This window comes from Canis lupus, chromosome X (genome assembly GCF_003254725.2).
Source record: "Canis lupus dingo isolate Sandy chromosome X, ASM325472v2, whole genome shotgun sequence".
NCBI classification, from domain to species: Eukaryota; Metazoa; Chordata; class Mammalia; order Carnivora; family Canidae; genus Canis; species Canis lupus.
The window spans coordinates 41674492-41688880 of NC_064281.1; the positions used below are offsets into that span (position 1 = coordinate 41674492).

Genomic DNA, 14389 nt, shown 5'->3' on the forward strand with positions numbered 1-14389 from the left:
ATCAGGCTCCCCAGGGAGCCTGCTTCTGCCTCTGCCTATGTCTCTGCCTCTCTCTCTGTGTCTCTCATGAATAAATAAATAAAATCCTTTAAAAAAGAATATATTAAAAAAACACAAACTTTGGACTCAATTCAACTTGGGAGTGAATTCTAGCTCTGCCACCCACTGATTATGTGACCTTAATCAGGTTGCTTAACCCTCTGAGCCTCAGTCTCAACATCTGCACAATGGGGATAACAGTACTTAATTCAAGGTGAGGTTCTGAAAATTACATGGGATGATGTGCATAAAGGCCTTTGTGCCAGCAACAAGGGTCATTGCCCTGTCCCTATCCTAAGAGAGCTCTGTCATTCTGGAAAGAACAACTTAGCGAGAACAACTTCAGGGCTGTGGATTGAAAGCACAGGGGAATTGGGGACTCATTGGAGGCACTCATGGTGGGGAGGAGGAGAGAATTCCTGGAGAAAGTAACTTCTGAAGCCCCTGAGGTACACAGCAAACTGTAATTACATGGACACTCTTTTTAATACTATTGTAAATATTACTATTAAGGGGTAAGACTTGTTCCTGGTTATTGGGTTTCTAGAAAAGGTGCATTTTTAAAAAAAAAAAAAAGTTATTCACAAGAGACACACAGAGAGAGGCAGAGACATAGGCAGAGGGAGAAGTAGGCTTCCTGCCAGGACCCCAATGTGGGACTAGATCCTGGGACTCCGGGATTACACCCTGAGCCAAAGGCAGATGCTCAACCACTGCGCCAGCCAGGCGTCCCAGAAAAGTGCATTTTTTAAAAGCCCATATCAAAAATGGGGAAAAAAATAAAGTTTAAAATGAAATGATTCCCCTCCCCCACTGAGTTTACATGGGGAGTTGGGCAGGCCACCACTGACACACCCACCACCACCACCATTGCCTTGATCCTCCATCCCTCACCATGACTGAGGAGCTTTACACATCCTACACCAAAGATGATTTCTACTGGCCCACCTATTAGAGGTGCTCAAAACTGCCATGCAGCCATGGCTTATCAACACATCTTCTATAAAAAATGTTTTCTGACTGTAACAAGAGAAAGCAAGATATGTTACCCCCTATGTTATGGAAATGTGACTAGAAGAGAGAGAGACTGTCCTGAATAAGCCTTAGACTTTGAAACTATTGTGAGGAAGTTTTCTGGTAGCTGTAAATGCTGTGCAAAACAGACTAAATTCTATTATTTGAGGCTTCATTATAAATCTTGTTAAGGGGCAGCCCAGGTGACTCAGCAGTTTAGCACCACCTTTGGCCCAGGGTATGATCCTGGAGACCCAGGATCGAGTCCCATGTCTGGCTCCCTGCATGGAGCCTGCTTCTCCCTCTACCTGTGTCTCTGCCTCTCCCTCTTCCTGTGTTTCTCATGAATAAATAAATAAAATCTTAAAAAAAAGAAGTATCAAGATGAATACTATGTTTCCTCTCTCATTCCAAACTTTGAGATCTCTCAAGATTAAGTAGGGAACAGTAATAAAACACTCATCTCTGAGAACACAGAGACTTGTAAAGAAAATACAAGTTTTTCTGGGCATCTGACTTTTTTTTAAAATTTATTTACTTATTCACGAGAGACACACAAGAGAGAGGCAGAGACATAGAGGGAGAAGCAGGCTTTCTTCAGGGAAGCTGATGCAGAACTCGATCCCAGGACCCTGGAACCACGACCTGAGCCAAAGGCAGATAGATGCTTAACCACTGAGATACCCAGTTATCCTGGCATACAACCTTTAAGTGTTCCTTTTGTCCAGGATCAATTTTTACTTAACATTTATGGAATCACTGCAACAATGATCAGATAACTCCTATTTCAGATAGTTCCTGTGATGCGTCCTATTTGTGTGTCTCTTTGTTGGGAAGCTCCTAGCCAAATTACTAGAAATTTTGTTAGTCATCTAATCAAAGACATCAGTTTGATTACGGATAATTTGTTAATCTTCATTTAGAGAGGGAAACCCAATATCAGACTGCTATTGAAAGATCTTTTCAAGTAAACATATGAAGACTGTAGACATTTCTGTACCTTCGTACCTGAAAGTGCTATCTTTAATGGGACAACTATATGAAGTCACTGTTTCAATAACTTGACGTGTATATTAACAAAAGTAATTCAGTCTAAAAAAAGTTTAAAATTCTTAAGTCACTAGAGAGGTCCTAAAAACCCCATATCTGAGGAAATTGGAGACTGATAGCAAGGATTTGAGGTGGTGGCCTCATATTTACCATTTGTTAAAACTAAATAACAAATGCAGAGCAGAAAGTAGCTAGATACATAAAGGAACAGGAGAATCTGAGCATGCGCACCAATGAGCCTATGGCATCTGGAGGGGCCAAGTCTGGCAGAGCACAGTCCCGCTTCAGGCGGGAAAACCAACCCCCTTTGAAAAGACGGTCCTGTCCCTGGAGCTGGATTTAGAGACCCCGTTCTCGACTCACTTGCCCCGCCTACTTCCCTAACCCCTGATTGGTCAGTTCAAGTTCATTAACTGTTCTGATTGGTTGATTATCGCTGGGCAGTGGAATTGTGGGATATCATCTCGTGGAGCGATTCTTTGCCACCACCGCTTCAACCCTGAGGTAAGCTTTCTCATTAGATCCTCTTAAACAAGTTAAAGGTAGGCTAGTAAAATGTGAGGAACCTCTCCAGCTCACTCAGTTGGTTTAGTTCTTTCTGTACCTTCCAGCAGCCTCCAGATCCTTAGGACGGAGAAATGACTTAAAGCTTTTCGGAGCGATTGCTCTCAGGCTAAGATAAAACTAAAACTATTTTCGGTCCGTGAGACTTTTTCTAATTGCTCTTCCTCAGGGAAAAAGAACTCACCTTGGCCTGAGAAACCCCCAAATCAGCTAGAGGTCCCTAGGTTTCTTTAACCGAAGAAAATAGACGCTGCCTAAGTGACTCTTTTATCACCAACTCTAGGATAAAGCAGAAACTTTCTTGGCGTCAGAGACCCCTAAATTTCCTCTCCCTAAGAGATTCCCAATGCCATCAGTTGGGGAGCACCAGATTGCTGCATTGAAACTCTCCACAGGGATCCCTGGGTGGCACAGCGGTTTGGCGCCTGCCTTTGGCCCAGGGTACGATCCTGGAGACCCGGGATCGAATCCCACGTCGGGCTCCCGGTGTATGGAGCCTGCTTCTCCCTCTGCCTGTGTCTCTGCCTCTCTCTCTCTCTCTCTCTCTGTCTCTCTCTCTCTGTGACTATCATAAAAAAAATAAAAATAAATAAAAATTGAAACTCTCCACATTCTCAGCCGAAGTGATGGCTAATCCCGTAGTTGGAAATTCCAGTTCTCTTCACGCTAATAATTTTCAAATAACCTAGTAATGGGTTCTAAATCCACTCTATATTAGCAATCCTTGTTTCTTTTCAACAGAGCAAAACCCCACATCCCTCTGCCTGAAAACCCAAACCCATTTTTCAGAGACAAATCTATGAGACTTATCTCCCCACCCTTCTGCCTCAAAAGTCACCCCCTCCATAAAACTACTTGTTCACTTCACTGTTTCCCCAATAAGGATCTTAATATCTTTCCTTCAGTATAAGCCAAACTTCAGGCAAACTACTAACAGTAGCCAACCTTCTCTCAAAGACTCAAGGCTGCCTTGATCATGCTTACAGAAAACCTGCTGTCCCTAATCAATACTTTCTTTCATAGATCTCTCACCCTCTATTTGTTTTTTTTTTGTCACACACCCCCCCCCCCATCCTTTCTCAGGAACAGATAAACCCAGGATGGAGAAAAGTAGAACCTTGATTCCAGGTGATTAACTGGATATAACCTACCTTCAGTGCTTTCTCCCTTCCTCAGGATCTTTGGCATTGTGGCTAGAGAGATTAGGTTCTGTCCTTTCGAGATCAGACCATTCCCAGCACCATGAATAAAGACAGCTCCTTTGCAAAGAGCTCCAGGGAGGATACCCAGAAATCAGAGAAGAAATGCAAGGTAAGGGATCTGGAGGGGGTAGAGGGATGGCCCAGGGGACACTAGAGGGACTAGATTTCTGAGGAGGTGAGGTCAGAGGCACTGGGGAAAGGGATCAGGGTGTCGGGGAAATCCAGAGCCTCAGGAGCTTCCCACCTTCACTCTATCCTCACCTAACATCTCTGGAGACAATAGGTCTGTGACCTTGCACTGCATTTGGTGACTCTCACTCCATTCTAGAAAGTGAAAGAGCATGCTACCAGCATTAATTAAGCATCTACTGCATGCCTGAGGAGAGGGTAGGGAATGTTACCTATGTTCTTTTTTTTTTAAGATTTTATTTATTTATTCATGAGAGACACAGAGAAAAAGGCAGAGATACAGGCAGAGGGAGAAGCAGACTCCCTGTAGGGAGTTCCGATGTGAGCCTCGATCCCCAGATCCAGGATCCGGGATCAGGCCCTTAGCCAAAGACAGACACTCAGGCACCCCTATCCATGTTCTCTCCGTTAGCCTTGACATTAACCAGGAGGGATTATTAGCCCCAGTTCACAGATCCAACATGGACCTGTAGCAGAGAAAGAGACCTCAGCTGATGATCAGACATGTTTAGCTGACTTGCTGCTAAGGTTTATTTATTTTTCTTTCCCAGGCTTTCAAGGATATTTCCAAATACTTCTCTAAGGAAGAATGGGCAAAGCTTGGCTACTCAGATAAAATCACCTATGTGTACATGAAGAGAAACTATGACACCATGACTGGTCTAGGTAACAGAAAGTTTGGGTGCAGACAAGCCTGTGAACACGTGACCATACCTCAGTCCCTTTACATGCCATGGCTTCTTCCTAGGCTGCAGCAAGTGTCCCACACCTTCCTTTTGTGCGGGGGTGGGGGGTGGGATCCTAGGGCAGCTTTGGGACGCTCTGCTGTTTTATATTCTGTGCAGGACTGCGGGCCTGGAGTGGCCACAAAGATGCTCAGACCTAGATCTTGCATGTTTCTCTTCTGCTTACCCTTGTTTGGAATCCCCTAGCTCATAAGCTTGCCTGCCTCTGCTGCCTCCCAGGATTCTATCTTGCATTCCTCCTCTTGGGCTGTCTCTTAAGGAACAGATATTTTTGCTTCTTTCTAGGTCTCAGGGCCACCCTCCCAGCCTTCATGTGTCCTAAAAAACGTGCCATAAAATCCAAGAGGCATGATTCTGATGAAAATGAGAACCACAGGAATCAGAGTGAGTGGAAGGAAGGGCCTGGGGAGAGTCTCCTGAAGCCCAGCTGCTTTGGGGTCCAGTTCTTGGGAAGGAGTCTCAGAGTTTGTTACCTCCAAAGCATCGTGGCTGAGTGAGAAAAGTTGGATGTAGGTTAAGTATGGTCAGAGGCCATTCATATAAAATCCTAAAGCATGCAAAACAAGAGTATATATTTTTATGGATAATAAGTAAATGGTAAATGTATAAAAACCTGAATGAGAATAAAACCCATCAAATTCAGGAGTGCATAAGGAAGGAGGTCAGGGATCAGAGAGGACTGCACAGATGGCTTCAGCTGTGACTTGTTTATAGTGTTATATTTTGAATAAAGATCTAAAAATAATCTGAAGTAGCTGTGGTATATGGTAAGTTCTGACTAGACTCAGTGGTAAATAGGCATGCGTTTCCAATATTATTCTCCATAATTTTCTGTACATTTGAAACATTTCTTTGTTATTTTTTTAAGATTTTATTTATTTATTCATGAGACACACACACACACACACACACAGAGGGGCAGAGACACAGGCAGAGGGAGAAGCAGGCTCCATGCAGGGAGCCTGACATGGGACTCAATCCCGGGTCTCCAGGATCACGCCCTGGGCTGAAGGCAGGCTAAACTGCTGAGCCACCTGGGGTGCCCGAAACATTTCTTTTTTTAAAGGAGTTATTGTTCTTGCTACACTCTGTTAATGAATCACAGGACAATTAAGAAAAATTTAATTTGGGGCATTTAGGTAGCTTAATGGGTTAAGCATCTGCATTTGGTTCGTCTTGACCCCGGAATCCTGGGATCAAGCCTCGTATCAGGCTCCCTGCTTGGCGGGGAGTCTGCTTCTCTCTCTCTCCTTCTCCCTCTCCCTCTGTGTGCACTCTCTCTTTCTCTCTCTAACAAATATAAATATGTAAATATTTTTTAAAATTTAATTTAAGCGTAAATCCATGTGGAGCACCTGGCTGTCAGTAAAGCATGTGACTCTTGATCTCAGGGTTATGAATTCAAGTTGGTCACAGAAACTACTTCTTTAAAAAATGTAGGGGTGCCTGGGTGGCTCAGTCGGTTGAACGTCTGCCTTTGGCTCAGGGCGTGATCCTGGAGTCCCGGGATCGGGTCCCACATGGGGCTCTCTGCATGGAGCATTGTTCTCCCTCTGCCTGCCTGTTTCTTTGCCTCTCTTTCTGTGTCTCATGAATAAATATTTGTTTATTTATATATATTTATTATGATCCTTGAGTCATGATTCCCACAATCTGGGGATCACGACCTGAGCCAAAGGCAGACACAACCACTGAGCCACCCAGGCATGGGATCTAGCCCCACATTGGGCTCCACGCTCAGCACAGAGTCTGGTTATCCCTCTCCCTCGCCCTGCTTGTGCTAGCCCGTGCTTTCTCTCTCTCTCAAATAAGTAAATAAAATATTTTTTAAAAATAACATTGAAATTAAAAAGGTATAAATCCACAAAAAACTTCCAGGCTCAATTTCATAATAGGGTAAAGGTATTGGATAAATATCTTAAGAAAGAGTGATTAATATATTATGAAGTGAAACAGCTATTTTCCTGTTTTACCAAAACCAAATAGTCTTCTTGCTCCTAATCAAACCTGATTCTATCTGTTGAGCCTGGGAGAGGGTCTGAGAAAGTGATCCTCTACACATGGAGCTTTTCTCCTTATCAGTGAGCAGAGGTAACATATGGTGAAAAAGGTAGCAGATTCTAGAAATCTTTGTGTATTTGATCGTGTGTGTACTCACTATAAAGGGATGAGATGTATTCACTTCTCTTCTGCTCTGACAGCACAGTGGTAAGCAGAGTCAGAATTTTCAAACTGTCTCCAATAGACCTATGACTCTCTAGGAAAATAGGCCAGATTCCACAGGCTCCCAAAATGACTGAGAGGGCTGAAAATCTAGTGCTTGAGAATCTACAAAGTTTCTGACACTAAAGGAGTAACTTTATTCTAGAAACATTTCAGATTCACTGGGCTAAATCATCCAGGGTTCCTCATACACTTGATGGCTTTGTTGAAGTTTAATTGGCATGCTATAAAATTAACCTGGCTTAAGTGGATAGTGATTTTTGTTGCCACATAACTTTAAGTGAAAGCAATCAATTTAATTTAATTAATTCAATCAGTTTAATTTCTTTAGGGGGAAGAAGAAATATATACTAGAATAGGATGAGGCAGTGATGGGGTTTGGTTCACATTTTATAAATCATCAAAAGGAAAGTATGAATGGCACCACAAATAAATGAATAAACCATGATTTAAAGATAATTCAAGGGGATGCCTGGGTGGCTCAGCGGTTTAGCGCCTGCCTTCAACCCAGGGTGTGATCCTGGAGACCTGGGATCAAGTCTCACATCAGGCTCCCTGCATGGAGCCTGCTTCTCCCTCTGCCTGTGTCTCTGTGTCTCTCATGAATAAATAAAATCTTTTAAAAAAATAAAATAAAAAATAAAGATAATTCAAAAGCCAGTCTCAAAATAACTTCTGGATAATGAGTGGACTCATAACCCTTTCCTGCAGAATTCCCTGATACTATATGAGTCTCTGGAGTTTGGGAATATTTGCCAACAAAGTAAAATTACCATTTATCACTTTTTTTTAGATGAACCTCTTCAGGAGGTTTCCAATGTGAAAAAGAGAAAACACCAGAAGGTGAGTATCTCCCAAATCTAAAAAAACAGACTGTTTCTCCACGGATGTGAATATTGGTAAGAGTGGGAGAATATTGAATATACCCTGGCCCTCACTGCCTCCCTTTCCTGATCCCTTTATCACAATTCCTGATGTAGCATCATCAATAGCTTAATGAGTAGCAATTGTGGTAGCTGATACTTCTTTTGTTTTCATGGTGATATCCGATATTATTTTAAGCAATTCACAAGGATTAATTTCTTTAATCCTTCAGAAAACTTCTATGACATTTTCCTATCAGTATTCCCAGATAATGAGGATAATAATAATAATAACTAATCATAAAGATGAGGGTATTGTGGTACAGAGATTTTAAGTAATTTGCCTGAGACCACAGTGGCAATGGTAATAATCTGTACATTTTAAACATTTCTTTTTTTAAGGGGGTTATTGTTCTTGCTAGACACTGTTAATGAATCACAGGACAATTAAGAAAAGCCAGAAATGATTTTCCAGCTCATGAACCTTTTCATGTGTGTATGAAGTTCAAGGGTTCCCCCCCAAAAGGGCTTTACCCCACAGAAGCTGCTGATGTTTTCATTTAGACACCCACTCTTGCAACAGAAGTACCAGCTCCCTTCTGCTCTGTGGCAGGGCCAGTCTCACGTGGCTTGGAAATGACCTGGGCTGTCAGCCCCTCCCTACCGTGAGCTCCTTTCCAGTCTTGTCTGCACCTGAGGCATCTGTGAAGCCTCAGTCCCCAGCCCAGGGGGACCCTCTAAGGTGCCCAAATTTTTTATTGACTAAGTGATTCTGCAATTGTAGATGAAACTCTGGAAGGTAAAGGGCTCTGGAAGTTGGATTGCCAGCGTGGAGACCATTGAGACCATTCAAAGAACAATCATAAGACAAAGTATTCATTTTCATTAATTAGCACATTGAAAAGTTGTACTTTGACTTAGCTTTCTTTTGTTGTTCACTGTTTCATAAATGAGGAGACTGAATGAAAGGTAGCTTAAGATTGTTGGTCAAACTGGTGGCTCAGCAGTTTGGCGCCGCCTTCAGCCAAGAGCGTGATCCTGGATCACATGATCCTGGGATCGAGTCTCATGTTGGGCTCCCTGCATGGAGCCTGTTTCTCCCTCTGTGTCTCTGCCTCTCTCTCTCTCTCTCTCTCAGAAATAAATAAAATCTTTAACAAAAAATATAATAAAATAAAAGATTGTTGGCCAGTGATGCACCCCTACAGCAGCAATATTGGTACAGGAACCATTTTGCCTAATTCCACATTAAACATTCTTGCCAGGGTAGGACAGGATGTGACATCTGGCACTTTTTTTTAAATTTATTTTTTTAATTTATTTTTTTAATTGGATTTCAATTTGCCAACATATAGCATAACACCCAGTGCTCATCCCTCCAAGTGCCCCCCTCAGTGCCCATCACCCAGTCACCCCAACCCCCCACCTACTTCCCTTCCCCACCCCTTGTTCATTTCCCAGACTTAGGAGTCTCTCATGTTCTGTCTCCCTTTCTGATATTTCCCACTCATTTTTTCTCCTTTCCCCTTTATTCCCTTTCACTATTTTTTATATTCCCCAAATGAATGAGACCGTATAATGTTTGTCCTTCCCCGATTGACTTATTTCACTCAGCACAATCCCCTCCAGTTCCATCCAGGTCGAAGCAAATGGTGGGTATTTGTAGTGTCTAATGGCTGAGTAATATTCCATTGTATACATAGACCACAGCTTCTTTATCCATTCATCTTTCGATGGATACCGAGGCTCCTTCCACAGTTTAGCTATTGTGGACATTGCTGCTAGAAACATCGGGGTGCAGGTGTCCTGGTGTTTCACTGCATCTGTATCTTTGGGGTAAATCCCCAACAGTGCAATTGCTGGGTCATAGGGCAGATCTATTTTTAACTCTTTGGGGAATCTCCACACAGTTTTCCAGAGGGGCTGCACCAGTTCACATTTCCACCAACAGTGCAAGAGGGTTCCCTTTTCTCCGCATCCTCTCCAACATTTGTGGTTTCCTGTCTTGTTAATTTTCCCCATTCTCACTGGTGTGAGGTGGTATCTCATTGTGGTTTTGATTTGTATTTCCCTGATGGCAAGTGATGCGGAGCATTTTCCCATGTGCTTGTTGGCCATGTCGATGTCTTCCTCTGAGATTTCTGTTCATGTCTTTTGCCCATTTCATGATTGGATTGTTTGTTTCTTTGCTGTTGCGTTGAATAAGTTCTTTATAGATCTTGGAAACTAGCCCTTTATCTGATACGTCATTTGCAAATATCTTCTCCCATTCTGTAGGTTGTCTTTTAGTTTTGTTGACTGTTTCTTTTGCTGTGCAGAAGCTTCTTATCTTGATGAAGTCCCAATAGTTTATTTTTGCTTTTGTTTCTCTTGCCTTCATGGATGTATCTTGCAAGAAGTTGCTGTGGCCAAGTTCAAAAAGGGTGTTGCCTGTGTTCTCCTCTAGGATTTTGAGGGAATCTTGTCTCACATTTAGATCTTTCATCCATTTTGAGTTTATCTTTGTGTATGGGGTAAGAGAATGGTCCAGTTTCATTCTTCTGCATGTGGCTGTCCAATTTTCCCAGCACCATTTATTGAAGAGACTGTCTTTCTTCCAGTGGATAGTCTTTCCTCCTTTGTCGAATATTAGTTGACCATAAAGTTGAGGGTCCACTTTTGGATTCTCTATTCTGTTCTATTGATCTATGTGTCTGTTTTTATGCCAGTACCACACTGTCTTGATGACCACAGCTTTGTAGTACAACCTGAAATCTGGCATTGTGATGCCCCCAGCTATGGTTTTCTTTTTAAATATTCCCCTCGCAAAATAAATAAATAAATAAATAAATAAATAAATAAATAAATAAATAAATATTCCCCTCGCTATTCAGGGTTGGCGCTGCTTTCTTTGCTGTATCTATTCATCTCTGTGAACCATTCCTTTCCTCTCCCCTGTACTCATCTCCCCTGTACCATTTTCCAGCAGTGTTCTGTCCCCTCTGTGAATTCATACATTTACTCTCCCAGCAGCTCTCTACTAGCTTCCATGTGATCCCTTATATTTTAGAGAACCCCCTCCTTTCTTCCACAGATTACATGGATTCTTAGAATGCTATTCTTCCCCAAATCTTCTGTATACCACACTTCATTTACATGGAGCATTTTGCTGTTTGCAAGACTGCCTGGAAAGAAGGTGAAGACAAACATTCTAGTCCTGGAAACACCCTTCATTTAGGCCATTCCCTTTTGTTCTAACGTTGCTCATAATTTAGGTAAATAATGATCTCCCCGAGTTGTTGAGGGCATTACTCAAGGTACTGCATGTGAAGACACTTTGTAAGCTCTAAAGCACTAGAAAATGCCATTGATATTGTTTATATGTGACCTTCACATTAAAAAGGTGATGCTCAAAACGGTGAAGGAAGAAGAGGATTCAGACCCAATACCAATAACACCTGGATTTGAGCAGGCTCAGAAAGTGCTGTGCCTCCCTGGAAAAGCAAGTACCTCTGATCAACAGAGTGAGATAATACCAGGTAAGAGATGGATAGCTATGTGGGAACAACTCCTCTGCCTTTTCTGGCTGTGTTAAGTATGTGGTCTAAGTATGGGGGATGGATCCTGGACAGGCTTGTGGCCAGACCAGACTGAGGAGCTCACCCAGCTCCAGCTGGGATGTTAGAACATGACTTACAGGGGCGCTTGGGTGCCTCAGTCAGTTGAGTGTCTGCCTTGCGCACAGGTCATGATCCTGGAATCCCGGGATCGAGCCCCACATTGGACTCCTTGCTTAGCAGAGAGCCTGCTTCTCCCTCTCCCTCTGCCCCTCCCTCAACTCATGCGCTCGCTCGTTCACTCTCTCTCTCTCGAATACATAAATAAAATCTTTTAAAAAAAAAGAACATGACTTCCAGAGTCACCAATTTGAATGGTCATTGATATAAAAGCCAAGTGATTCTAGGCAAGTCTTCTAAAATCTCTGAACTCCAGATTCCTAGTCTAGAAAATGGAAGTAAAGAATCATAGTTCACAAACTGTTCAAAGGTGTTAGATCTAGAAAGCCTGACCACCTGAAAGGTCGTCAAGCAATTCCATCTGTGATAACCTGGGAACGTATCTGACTCACAGATGTATTCCCAGCCCTCAACTCAATGCCTGACACACAATATGCGCTTAACAAACATAGGTTGAATGAATGAAGGTCTGAATGAATGTTCTGGTAAGTAAAGAGGTTGGGAATCTAAACCTGACAATGGGAGGAGCCAGCAGCTAAAATTCTAACTGGCATTTGATGTGTATTGGTGGAGGTCTAACATCTCAGCCTCTCTGAGCAAGAAGATGTGGAAAGCAGACTGTTAAATGCCTGTGGGCACTAAAAAGGGAGGAGGCATCTCCTTATCTGACAAAACAGAGACTAACACTACCCAACCCATCCATCCCCCACTTACCACCTCTACTCTACCATAGGACCCAAGAGAGGGAAGAATAGTATTTGGGCCTACAGACTGCGGGAGAGGAAGAACCTAGTAGTGTATGAAGAGATCAGTGATCCTGAGGAAGAGGACTAACTCTGTAAGTGACCCTTCAGTCCATACCCACACACCTGCAAAATGTACTTTTCCATTATGGTACTGGCATCACATCTTGTCACTTATTCCCCCAAATCATTACTTTCTCCTAGTCTCTTGAGGTGCAGTTTTGAGGCTAAATGATGAGGTTTCCCATGCTCTTTCTGCTCCATGCTCTGTATAGACAGGGATCCTCCCTACCTAGAATGCTGTGGGCTCCCAAACCCCAGGTCAGCTCCCGATGTGTAGGGCACACCTTCCTCTAGCCTAGAAACCCATAGTACAGGTAAGGGAGTCACTGTGGCATGAGCATAAGGTTCTCTTTGAGGAGCAGTGGGAGGTGCTTGCAGATCATGAGGTAGGGCAGAACCAGAGTGCTCGGGGTCTTGTAGGTCTGGATGAGGAGTTCGGTATTGATTTATCGGTTAATCGGAGCTCACCGCCACTTATTTTCCTTCTCTTTCCTTGCCTCAACCTCAGGGATGTGACAAGTGCCCATGATAAGAAGCAGAACCTGGTGGCCTTTCAGGAACATGGGCATGGCTGTGAACTCCTAGTCATCAGGTGTATAGCAAGCAAGAGTTCACAATAGTGAAAAGTTAAGCGTGATTTTTCTTACTATCTGCCAAATATTCTGTTAGATATTAGAGTTTTGTTAATGAGCAAGACATATACTTAATGCATATTTCTTTTTGTATATCCATGCACTTAACTTAGAAAACAAGTATTGTCAGCTATTCTATGCCCAGAACAGCACTACCCTCTTTTGCTGATGTGATTACTGGGAGCGGTTCTGGTTGTTTGCACATGTTTTTCTCTGTATTTACACACACACACACACACACATACACAGTACCACTGTAAGTATCTCCCACCTGCTTTTGCCTGCTACCAGCACACCCCAGACAAGTACCCTTCATCTTGTTCCTGTTCAGCAGGTGCTCTGTGGTACAAACCTCCATTATTCATTTACATTTCATCAGTCATTGATAATTAATAAACATAAGTTTCAGCTGTTTGCTCATCTCATTCTTGTGCACAGAGCCCTGTGCATATGTGTGTTTCCTTAGCATACAGTCTTAGAAGTGGAATTGTTATGTCAAAGAGTTCATTCATTCAACAAACACCTACTGAACATGTACTGTGTACCAAGCAGTGTCCTAGGTTCTGGAAAAACCTCAGGGAACAAGGCAGACAAATGTCTGAGCCCGTGTGGAGCTGACATTCTAATGGGGGATGTTTTCCGTTTTCATTTTTTTTAAAGATTTTATTTATTTATTCATGAAAGACACACACAGAGAGAGAGGCAGACACAGGGAGAGGGAGAAGCAAGCTCCTTGCAGAAAGCCTGACGTGGGACTTGATCCCGGGTCTCCAGGATCACACCCTGGGCTGAAGGCAGTGCTAAACCGCTGAGCCATCCGGGATGCCCCTCCAGTTTTCATTTTGATGGACACTGTATACCCCAATCGTGGAGTGGGTGCTGGTTGGACACCTTGGCCTTTGCTCTTTGTAAGATCTCCAGGGTCAGGAGCTCAGATGGTCCATTTAGAAGTCTGTGAGAGGAGACAGGGGAGTAGACAAATATGGACACACAAATGAACTCTGACCAGCGTGTTCCCCATGGTACAGCCTTATTCACAGGGGTGACCCTCCCTACAGAGTCAGCTCCTAGGGAATGTGTAGCAGGGGTATCACTGTTTACCTGCTTCTTTGAGAATATTGTCTTGTCACTTGAGGTCACACCTCTGGGTAGGATGGTCCCAAATCTAGGACTCTGCATTCCAGGCCAGGAGCACCGTCTACAGGAATGAAGGAGGTCTGGTTCACTGCAGTCTTCTCAGGCCATCTTCTCTAATAACCACAGAAAGTGCAATTAATATTAATCCTGTATTTTACAGATATATATATATATATTTGTATATACATATGTATATGTAGAGAGAGAG

The 14389-nt window shown here is 43.0% G+C and overlaps 1 protein-coding gene and 1 pseudogene across 1 annotated transcript; both read left to right on the forward strand.

Annotated features, from left to right (window-relative positions):
* Positions 1 to 934: 934 nt before the first annotated feature.
* Positions 935 to 2032, forward strand: LOC112673279 (E3 ubiquitin-protein ligase RNF138-like; annotated as a pseudogene).
* Positions 2033 to 2474: 442 nt separating this feature from the next.
* Positions 2475 to 13458, forward strand: LOC112673150 (putative protein SSX6). Its single transcript, XM_025468780.2, has 8 exons — positions 2475 to 2607; positions 3844 to 3978; positions 4610 to 4724; positions 5090 to 5188; positions 7821 to 7870; positions 11273 to 11408; positions 12340 to 12444; positions 12921 to 13458. Exons 2-7 carry the CDS (start codon positions 3910 to 3912, stop codon positions 12438 to 12440), a joined length of 570 nt encoding a protein of 189 aa, XP_025324565.1. The 5' UTR covers positions 2475 to 2607; positions 3844 to 3909; the 3' UTR covers positions 12441 to 12444; positions 12921 to 13458.
* Positions 13459 to 14389: the final 931 nt, after the last annotated feature.

Excerpts from the sequence above, each read along its gene's own strand:
- LOC112673150 (XM_025468780.2), top strand. The coding sequence starts at position 3,910 with ATGAATAAAGACAGCTCCTTTGCAAAGAGCTCCAGGGAGGATACCCAG. Across the intron at positions 4,725-5,089 it reads TGACACCATGACTGGTCTAG|GTCTCAGGGCCACCCTCCCA; the intron begins GTAACAGAAAGT and ends GCTTCTTTCTAG. Across the intron at positions 7,871-11,272 it reads AAAAGAGAAAACACCAGAAG|GTGATGCTCAAAACGGTGAA; the intron begins GTGAGTATCTCC and ends CACATTAAAAAG.